Here is a 10,278-nt window from a genome sequence, read left to right on the forward strand (position 1 = left end):
AAGGGAGCATCGGACTCCCCAGGCGCACAGGCCAGGCGGGCGAGGAGGAGGAGGAGCTCCTCTCGCCACGCGCGCTTGATATGTCCACCAACTGGGACCTGGAGAGAAGTTTTTCGGTGGGCGCCGTGAGCGCCCTGAAATTTTGCCAGAATGGTGCATTGTGTATGTGCATTTGTTTTCCTTAAAGGAATCCCAGATTCTTCCCCAAACTTAAGAACCTTGGGTTTAGACATTCAGGTGAGAATCGTGGCCAGTAGGTCGATCAATTCTTTCCAGAAGTGTCCCTTCCCAGGGCCATTCAGGCGCCTGCCCCGACTTTCAGAGCCGGGTGCGCAGGAGGGGGCAAAGGTGGAGGGCGTACGGAGGCTGAGCAGCTCCCGGACCCAGGGGGTAGCGTATTTGAGAGATGGACTTAGGACGCGCTGGGGTTGCTGCCCAAGGGCAGATGGGGACTGAGACCTGAGGGGGGCCTGGGAGACGAACAGGGGCAGGCAGGGGGAAACAGGGCAAGTGGAGGAGCAGGGGAGTGGGCAGAGGAGAAGAGGTCACCCGAAAAAGGCGAGTGACCGGAGAGGAAGAGGCAGAAAGCCGGGGCGAAAAGGCCGAGGGGAGGATGGTGGTGGCGGAGAGAAGCGGCGCGGGGGGAATGGTGAAAGAGGGCGGCAGCCCAAAGTTCTCACGGCCTAGGCCTGCGGTAGACCGGACACATCCTTGGTGCTCAGTCCTGTTTCCTTTTCCTCTCGGTACCGGGGGCAGCGCCGCGCGGCCGGGCGGGTGGGTCGAGCGCGGAGGAAGCAATCGGCGCCCAAGGGACGCTCCTAATCGCCCCGAGGACCCGCCCCCTTCTCCAGGGCCCCAGGGTCTGAGTCCCGCGTCCCCCGCCAGACCCAGCCGGCTCCCGGGCAGTTTTGCACCCGAGGGGCGGGTCTCGGAGCCTGGGAAACGCTCCGCCCCGGACCCCCGCCTGAGGAGCTGAGGGGCCGGGGGGGAGAGGGAGGGGAGGGAGGCGACCTAGTTAGCGAGCCCGCCCCCTCTCCGCCGGCCCGGCTGCGCGGGCCTCCCGTCCCGCCGAGCCCGCAAGGGTTAAAGGCGGCGGCAGGTGAGGTGGGCGGGGCCGCGGACTCGGGGGGAAAAAGGAGCGCAGGGCAGAGGATGAAGGCAGAGAGCGCGGGTGAGTCACGGGCGGAGCTGGCCTCGCTCGCTCACTCCCTCGCTCCCTCGCTCCCTCGCTCCCTCGCTCGCTCCTTGGCTCCCGCCCGCCCTCCGCCCTCCCGCCGGCCCTCCGCCCCTCCTCCGCCGCCCGCCGCCCGCTGCCGGGTCTGGTCGCGGCCCCCGCTCGTCTTCGGCTCCTGCCCCTCGCCCCTGGAGAGCCTGCCGGCGCGCAGGGCCCATGAGCGCCCGTCGGTAGCGTGCCAGCCTGCCGTGCCCGGAGCCCGAGCGCAGCCTCGAGGTAGGAGCCAGGGTCGGGGCGGCGAGGGGTGCGCGCTCCGGGGATCCTCTCGGAAAGACGCGCCCGGAACTCGCCGCAGCCTCCGGTGGCCTTGGGGGAGGTGGTCCTAAAGAATCCGAGGGGCTTAGAGTCCCGGCCGAGCGACAACTGGGCGGACGGGCGAGACGAGGGACCGAGGAGGCTGAAAACCGGGGAAACTGGAGCGACTGGGACAACCGGAGGACTGGAACCTTGAGGACTGGGAGTACGGAAGTCCTGACCACCTGAGCGCCGGTGATCGGGAGAGGGAGACGGCGGAAAGGGGTTAGAAGGGTGTCTCTACCCGGCTTCCTGCGTTGGGAGCGGGCAGCCGAGAGTGTGCGCCCGGCTGTCTCCCTTCCCGAAACCTTGCAGGCAGGCCATTGCATCCCCCTGGCTCTGCATCGGGAGAGGCCACTCTAGAGCCTGGGTCGTTGGCCTCCCCAACCCCTAGTCCCTGGGGCAGTTCCCAGACACTAAAAGCTATTAGGGTCCCAGGCCTCACTGCTCCCGCCCAGCCCCTTCTGGGCCGCCCCGCCTGGGCCTGAGGCTCCGTTCCTGCTGCTTCACCCTGTTCCTTTCTTGTGGTAAGGCAGCCGGAGCCTGAGTAGGCGCCCCAGTTCCCCTCTCCCCGCCCCCCCCAATCTACCAGGGCCAAAGGTGGTAGGGTCAGCCCTGCTGTGGGAAGTCCCTGACCTAAACCACTGCACCTCCTCCCCCACCATCAGAGAAGGCCAGGCACACAAACTCCGCACCCGAAGCACCAGGGCAGAGAAAGATAATGTGGTTAAGAACGGGGTGGATGTCTTTAGGTTGCTGACAGTTTAGGGAAAGGGTAACAGACAGGGAGTCCAGAGACCTGGTTCACAGAGGTACATACAGTACATATCGGTTGATTGAACAAGTAAATGAATGTTTGTTCAAGTCACTTCTCCAAATACTGCCTCAGTTTCCTCTTTTTTAACATAAGAGGGTTGGCCTGAAGCAGTGGTTCTCAACACTTGGCTGCATATGGGAACCATCCGCAGAACTCCTAAAAATGACCCGTGCCTAGAATGCACCCCCTTCTATAATCTCTTGGGGTAATTCGTAGTTTCTGTGATTCTGGTTTTTCTTGTTGCCCTTCGCTGTCCCCACTTTGACTCTGTATCCTTTAACGGAGTGACAATTTTACCTTCCTGAGCTGGTTAGTAAGCTCTTCTCTGGCTGGCCCCCTTCTCGGGGGAAGCTGACCCCCTCTCAGCTTCACATCTGAGTCTCCCCTAGATTGGAGGAGGGCATGGGTAGCAGCCAGACAGCCGGCTGGCGCCTGTGTGGGTCAGGACAGGAGAAGAGGCTTAACTTTCTCTGGGAACTGGCACTGTGGCTGCCCCCCAGGGAGGTGAAGTCCCTGCCTGAGGGGAAGGAGTGGGGGCCAGGCATGGGTTTGGTGGGGCCCTGGCAAGCCTGGCAGGCAGAGAGCTGAGGCGAATGGTACAGAACAGTGAAATGCTCTTCCTTACTGAACATGCCTCAGGGACGGAATGAGGTCTCTTTCTCCAATATCTCAGAACTTGCTTTGGGCTTTGGAAAGTCAAGTCACCTCAAGCTTTGAGTTCCAGAAACAGACCACCACCCTCTCCTCATGTGTGTCCTGGGTTAAACTAGGGAAGCAGAGATGGGTCTAGGCCCTCCATTGGGGTTGGTGGCCCAGTCTGCAGGGGGTAAATGCCACCGCTCTTTGCACTGGCCTGGGCACCCAGGGTGGGGATCGTTCTAGCACTGTACTGTAGGTGTATGTGACCCACCAGCCTGGGACCAGCCCAGCTCTCGGGATGAGCTGGGTCCCGTAGGAGGGATCAGCTAGGAGAAGGTCGACTTCCCCCCTTGGCTGAGACCCTCACACTCTCAACCCTTCCTAGCACTCCCAAATTCTGTTTATTGGTCTTTAGTCTCCACTCAGAGGTGTGTTCCTCTTTTGCACCAGCTGGCCAGCCGGAGAGGAGCACTTCGAGGGGATCTGGGTCAGGACTAAAAGTGAGTTGGTTACTTTACTCATTTCACCTCTTCTTTGCCTCCTTTAGGTCCCACCTGAGGTGCCCCTGACCATCCCTGATCCCCACCCCACCCCGGATCCCGGCAATGCTAACCGCTGTCTGCGGCTCTCTGGGCAGCCAGCACACGGACGCGCCTCACGCCTCCCCGCCGCGCCTCGACCTGCAGCCTCTCCAAACATACCAGGGCCACACGAGCCCGGAGGCCGGGGACTACCCCTCCCCGCTGCAGCCTGGAGAGCTGCAGAGCCTCCCGCTGGGCCCTGAGGTGGACTTCTCACAGGGCTATGAGCTGCCGGGGGCCTCCTCTCGGGTAACCTGCGAGGACCTGGAAAGCGACAGTCCCTTGGCCCCGGGACCCTTTTCCAAGCTCCTGCAGCCGGACATGTCACACCATTACGAATCGTGGTTCCGGCCAACTCACCCAGGCACTGAGGATGGCTCGTGGTGGGACCTTCATCCGGGCGCCAGCTGGATGGACCTCCCCCACACTCAGGGCGCGTTGACCTCACCCGGCCACCCCGGGGCGCTTCAGGCTGGCTTGGGGGGCTACGTCGGAGACCACCAGCTTTGTGCCCCGCCGCCCCACCCACACCCGCACCACCTCCTCCCGGCCGCGGGAGGGCAGCACCTCCTGGGGCCTCCCGACGGGGCTAAGGCCTTGGAAGCGGCCGCCCCGGAGTCCCAGGGGCTGGATTCCAGTCTGGACGGGGCAGCCCGGCCCAAAGGCTCCCGGCGGTCAGTGCCCCGCAGCTCTGGCCAGACCGTCTGCCGCTGCCCCAATTGCCTGGAGGCGGAGCGACTGGGGGCTCCGTGCGGGCCCGACGGGGGCAAGAAGAAGCATTTGCACAATTGCCACATCCCGGGCTGCGGGAAAGCCTACGCCAAGACGTCGCACCTGAAGGCGCACCTGCGCTGGCACAGCGGCGACCGCCCCTTCGTGTGCAACTGGCTCTTCTGCGGCAAGCGCTTCACGCGCTCCGACGAGCTGCAGCGCCACCTCCAGACCCACACGGGCACCAAGAAGTTCCCCTGTGCAGTCTGCAGCCGCGTCTTCATGCGCAGCGACCACCTGGCCAAACACATGAAAACCCACGAGGGCGCCAAAGAGGAGGCTGCCGGGGCGGCCCCAGGCGAGGGCAAGGCCGGCGGAGCGGTGGAGCCCCCCGGGGGCAAAGGCAAGAGGGAGGCCGAGGGCGGCGCGGCTCCCTCCAACTGAGCTGCTCGGGTACCGCCCCCCACGCTGGTCTCCCCTGGGGGCATCAGAAGAGATTTCCCCGCCCCCCCCCCCCCGGCCTGACGTCCTTGGGAGGCGACTTGAGTCAGAGGAGAAGGTGGTTATTTATTGAGGGGGAGGAAAAGTGGTGCGGGGTCAGGGGGACCGGGCGCTAGGGTTTTCTGTAATCTCTGAGGCTGAACAAGACGTGTTTGGCTGGGCTGGGAGGAGCTGCGCATGCCCCTCCGTCCTCCCCTTCCTCACTATTTCGCTCCTGTGTCCGGGCTGGGGGGGGTTGGGGTGGGGTACCCTTACCGCGGCTGGAGGGCGGAGGGGACCTGCTGGAAGAGACGGCGCGTCCCCGGAGCAGAGAGGAGTGGGGCCGCCGCGGGCGCTGGGGGTAGCTGTCCGGACACGTCCTTAGCGCCTGGGAACCGGGACATAAAAGCGCCTACGGACCCGCCCTGCGGCCCAGGTCCCTTTCATCCCCCTTATAGTGCTTCTATCCTTATGGTTTCCCGAGGGAGAGCTGAGGTGGGGTAGGGGAGACAGGGGTCCCCCTTAGGGAGGGGTATCTATCTGTTTGGGAGGGTTGTTGCTGTAGAAATAACTCCTTTGATGTGCCTCCTGATTAACCCTTCCAAACCCACTCTGATGGAGCCATGAAGGGAGAGGGGAAGAGACCAGGATCGCGAGCAGTGGGGTGGAGGAGGGAGCTAGACTGGGACGGGGAGGGCAGAAAGTCCCCTTCTAAAATGAGAGAAAGGGATTTGGTGGGGCAGTGGAAGGAACCAACCCCTTACCTGTCTAACTCGGATTCAGTCCTTAACCCATGGTTTTTATGGGAAAAAAAGTTCAGTATAGTTCACATTCCCCATCTGTTACCTGATCTAGGTTTTCAAGGCAACCGGAAGCCCCAGCCCCCACCCTAGAATTGATGTAGTTCCTCATCCTGGGTTCCCCCCCCCATCATTTGCCTTCCCCTTAGGGATGGAAGGAAAAGGGTTACCTGGGTTGCCTGGGGAGTAGGCGGGGTGTCCCAACAGAGGGACCTCCAGTGGTCCGCACTCAGAGTAGAGGACTCTGCCCCTGCCCAGCCATCTTCTACTCACTGAGCTTAGGTCCACTCTTTCTTTTCTCTCCCCTCCTCTTTCTCTGCTGCCTGCAAGCCTTGCCCCTCCTGTAGAGTGTGTGTTAGGAGGCTCCTTTCTCCTCATCTCAATTCTGGGCAGGGGGACTCCCCTGCCATATGAAGGAGGTGTTCTCCCATTGGAAGGGGTCTGCCCTCTGAGGTGATGTCCAGGAAGCTGTCCTTGTCCCCTTCTTTAGATGCTAGAGATACATCCTGACTTTGATCTTGGAGTGGGGACTGGGGAGGGGAGAGCCTCGCAGGGGTGGAGCCAGGCAAAGGGAAGGAAGCTGATAGGGGTAAGGATCTGGAACTAGTACCCCTTCCAAAGCTAGAGGCAGAGGCCCTAAGATTCCCTCTGATCTCCTTTGACCCCTTGCCCCTCTTTCTCCACCCAGAGCCCTATGCAAGGATTAGTTGTGTATTGATTTTTAAGTTATAAGCAAAAGGTATTTTATTTAATATTAGGGCATGTGTGTATATGCATGTTGTTTGTACCTGTGTGTGTATGTGTGTGTGTTTCTCTACTGAGCCTGGGGTCTCCAGCTAGAGAGACCCCACCTTATTCACCCCGTCCAAAGTCCTAGGGCTTAGGCCCACAGCATCTCTCCCTCCCTTGGGGATGCTGGAGCCCAGTCCCAGGACTGGGAGCTAAATGGGAAGTGGGTCTGGGGTCTGGTTAGGAATATGCATTTGCATAGAAGGGAGCCCTTCTTAGAAGGGACAGGGTGACTCTCCCTGAGAGACTCATGGGCCTGGGGTAGTTTAAGAAGTAATGTTCTTTCTTTTTGCTCCCTCTTTTCCCTGCCTCTTGCTACCCCAACCAGAGGTGCCTTTCCTTGTCGAGAGGGTTGGGGGCAGGAGAGAGTTGGCAGTACCTGCAGGTTGCCTGGCCAGGTGGAGACAGGGGGAGAGAGGGAGGGCCCTGTGGGTGTGGGATGCCTTTCTCCTCCACCCATCGAAACCAGCCACCCCCTCCCTGTGCCACCAGGACAGCCTTCCCCAGTGACCATTGTAAGGGGGAACTCCCGAATGGGTGTTGGGGTGGCAGGGGGGACACTGATGTTCCCCCTATGGAGGCCTTGAGCTCTAAGGGTGCGGGTGAGGGCTTTGGATGGGTTTTCTTCTGCTCCCCTCCTTTATAGATCTAGGTTGCTTGGCTGTCTACCCCCTTGTAGGCAGCCCCCTAGAGGAGAAATGTAGGATTTTTTTTCCTTTAACTGCTGTGAACCCACTTTGGGGGGGGGAGGAGGAGGAAGAAACAGCCTGTGTTTTTTATGCCATAATAAAGTCATCAACCACATCATTGCTTCATTTGTCTTCCAGCTCTGTTTTCATTTTGGACTCAGTGTCCCTCAGGAGTGAGGACCAGGCGGGCCGCAGGGCGGGGTGGACACTTCCTTTGATCCAGCACCCCTGCTGCAGCCTCTCCTCCCTTTGTTTGGGGCAGAGCCGAGCTGATGGAAGGGTCAGATCCTTCCCCAGGAGGTGGCTGGTGCCGGAGGAGGGAGGAGCTCCCTCGGGGTTGATAGCTGGCCTAACTGTCCCTCCCTGGGGATGAGAAGGTTCTAGATATTTCCTGCCTCCTCCACATATAAGCCCCCTCTTTCCCCTCCCCTTCCAAGAACGCCGGTTCCCTGCCTTGCCAGAGAGAACCAGCCTCCTGGCTCGGTCACCCCGCCCCCATGGGGGTGTGATCGGTCCCTCTGGCTGTGAGCGAGGCGGGGGTGACTGACAGCGATTTCTTCACCCAGGATGATCCCTATCAGGGACAAGGCGATGAAAGGCAGCCAAGATATCTGATGGGCTCCCGCCCAGCTGGAAAGTATGAGGGAAGGATCCTACTGCAACTCCCAGCTAGAGGGCCCGCCACAGTTACACAAACACAGTGCGCACGAGCGCACCCTCACTGGACCCACCGGGCGGCCTGGGATGTGCAGAAACAGCCCATCTGTAGGTACTCTCCCGGGCTGCCCAATGCCTGCTATGCAGGTGCCTAATTCAGGTGAAATGAGTAAAAAAATCTCATGAGTCCAGAGGCCAAAGCTAGGAAGGTTGACCGCAGAGCAGTTTCGGGCTCCAAAGGGGCAGGCTAGAGTATTGTGTTCTTTCACCTTCCCAGCCTACATTTTGGCCACAGTTGTCTTCCCTAGTGGGATTCCTGTTTCCCCCACTCCACCCCTACCCAATCTCCTGGAGCCAAATCTGGTACCCACACTGGCTCTTCGCATCACCTGTTTGGGAGAATCTGGGGTCACAAAGTTTAAGGCCACTTTGGGATGGGAGGGTATCAGCATGATTTAGGGGTTACAGATGGAAGCAGACTGGTTTTGGGGGAGTAGCTTTTTGCTTTCTCTTGCTCCTGGATTTAGAAGCCCCAGAGGAGGTGGGGCAGGCCTATGTTCCCGTGACCTCTTGCTGGCCCCACTCTGTGGGGCGCCTCTTTTGTCTTCTTGGTTCTGCGGAACTTAGACCCCAGGAACCTGGGGGAGCCCCTTCCTCCTGTAGCCCATCGCTGCCCCCAGGGACAGGAGGGCAGCTGTGGCGCTGGCTGGGCCTGTCTGGGCAGGGCTGGGGCCACCCCTCCTCCTCTTGCAGCTCCTCCTGCTGACCTGCATTCTTAGCGGGGGCCTTTGGTGGGGCTCTGATGTTTGCTCACTGGCCCGCATTGGCAGCAATGCTGCTCGGCTGGCCTGACCCCCCCCACCTCCAGGGAGCCCAAGGCCACCACTGACCCCTCAGATCTGGCGCCCCCAGGCTGAGACGACCCTGGAGGGGCCAGGGAGGAATTAGGGAAATCAGGCCACGTGGGCTCACCCTTTGGACAACCTCTCTGAGCGGCCACCTCCTCTCTCGGGAGGTGGGAGTACGGCCCTCGAGGGTTGGTGAGTGAAATCAGGAATGGGAAAGTGACGGAGGAGCAGGCTGCCTGGGAACTGCAGCCTGGGGCGGCGCTGTGGCCCGCAGACACACGCTGCTCCTCCGGCTGGTCCCGGCCCCATCTCGGGGGGCCGGTGATGTGCAGGAGGGGGGCCGGCCGGGCTGCCCGCTGCTCTGGGTGCTCACATTCATCAGCACACAGCCTTGACGTTTGCTTCTGGAATGACCTCCGATGGCAACCTCACGACACCTCCCCGTCGACAGCACATCTGAAGCAGCCTTCACTTTCCTTTAACTCTGGAGAGTTCGACAGCTCCACGTCCTAGCAGTGCGGGTTTGAAAAGCAGCTCAGGAACCAAACAGTCTGGCTGTCTTCACCCTGTAGAGGGCGTATTCGAGTCACCCATGGAGTTTCTCAAGACACTGATTAACTCTCCAGCACCCCAACAAGTAATGTCCATGGGGGCGTATTAGAGCAGCGCTTTTCAAACTTTACACGGGGGGGTGTTGTTAACATGCAGCTTCTGATTCACTAGGTCTGAGGTGGGGCCCAAGATTCTGCATCTTTTTAAAAAGATTTATTTATTTATTTGGGGGGGGCAGAGGGAGAGAGAGAGAGAAGCAGACTCCCCGCTGAGCTCGGAGCTCAACGAGGGGCTCAATCTTAGGACCTGCGCGGAAATCCAGAGTCAACCTCTTAACCAACTGAGCCACCCAGGCACCCCAGATTCTGCATTTTTAACAAGCTTCCAGGTGATGCTGATGCTGGCAGTCCACGGACAGAGTATGAAAGTATTCTGTTGTGCAGTGAGAGTTGTGTGGTTCAAAACTAATCTCTCTCCTCCACTCCCCACCTGTGCTTGAGAATCACAGAACTAGTTCAGTGTGGTCATTTTGCCACTGGGGAAACTGAGGCCCTCAAAGGAAAAGTGACCTGCCCAAAGACACACTCCAGATCCATTGCAGAAGTAAGATGAGATGCCAGTGTTCTGAGTTTCAGGTGATGCTCTTCCCTGCCTCCAGCCCAGCTTCTAGATAATTCTTCTCTGCAAGTGGCAGTGCCTCTTCTGAAAGTGAAGACCATCTCCTTGGGGGAGAGCTTCCTCTTCAGAATCAGCCTTGGATACCTATAGGCAATTAGGAAATATCTCAGATTTCAGATCCCCCAACAGCCTTATCTGGTGCACCTGCCCATAGCCTGCCTCGAAACCTTGGCCTCATTCCCATCCCAGGAGTGACCCCAGGCTGGGATGCTGTGGCCAGAGCTCTGAGAAGTAGCCCTGACTGGTTGGCAGCATGGATGTGGGAGAAGTGGATAATCTGCAATATCTCTCCTGTCCCCATTCCTGGAGGGCTCCACAGAGCAAAAGGAGTGAGATGCATTTGCTTAAATGCTGGTTACGGAGAGGGTTGATAGAGGAAAATGACCCGGAAAGCAGAACATTTGGGATCAGAGTCCACCCACACATCAATATGTGCCCCCTTGGCCAAGACTTCTTTGCTGTTTCAGTTTCACTATAGGTAAAGGCACCAAATCTTTGGACTAGAAATT

At 59.6% G+C, this 10,278-nt stretch overlaps 1 protein-coding gene across 1 annotated transcript; it reads left to right on the forward strand.

The window, feature by feature from the left end:
• The first annotated feature begins 1,175 nt into the window (after positions 1-1,175).
• SP6 (Sp6 transcription factor) lies at positions 1,176-7,149 on the forward strand. Its single transcript, XM_025859408.2, has 2 exons — positions 1,176-1,450; positions 3,532-7,149. The coding sequence occupies exon 2, from the start codon at positions 3,590-3,592 to the stop codon at positions 4,718-4,720; it is 1,131 nt and encodes a 376-aa protein (XP_025715193.1). The 5' UTR covers positions 1,176-1,450; positions 3,532-3,589; the 3' UTR covers positions 4,721-7,149.
• The last annotated feature ends 3,129 nt before the right edge of the window (positions 7,150-10,278 follow it).

Source organism: Callorhinus ursinus, unplaced genomic scaffold (genome assembly GCF_003265705.2).
Source record: "Callorhinus ursinus isolate GAN/ISIS: 27379988/994484 unplaced genomic scaffold, GSC_fseal_2.0 scaffold52, whole genome shotgun sequence".
Classification (NCBI taxonomy): Eukaryota; Metazoa; Chordata; class Mammalia; order Carnivora; family Otariidae; genus Callorhinus; species Callorhinus ursinus.

Coding starts and splice junctions, on each gene's coding strand:
- SP6 (XM_025859408.2), top strand. CDS start 3,590: ATGCTAACCGCTGTCTGCGGCTCTCTGGGCAGCCAGCACACGGACGCG.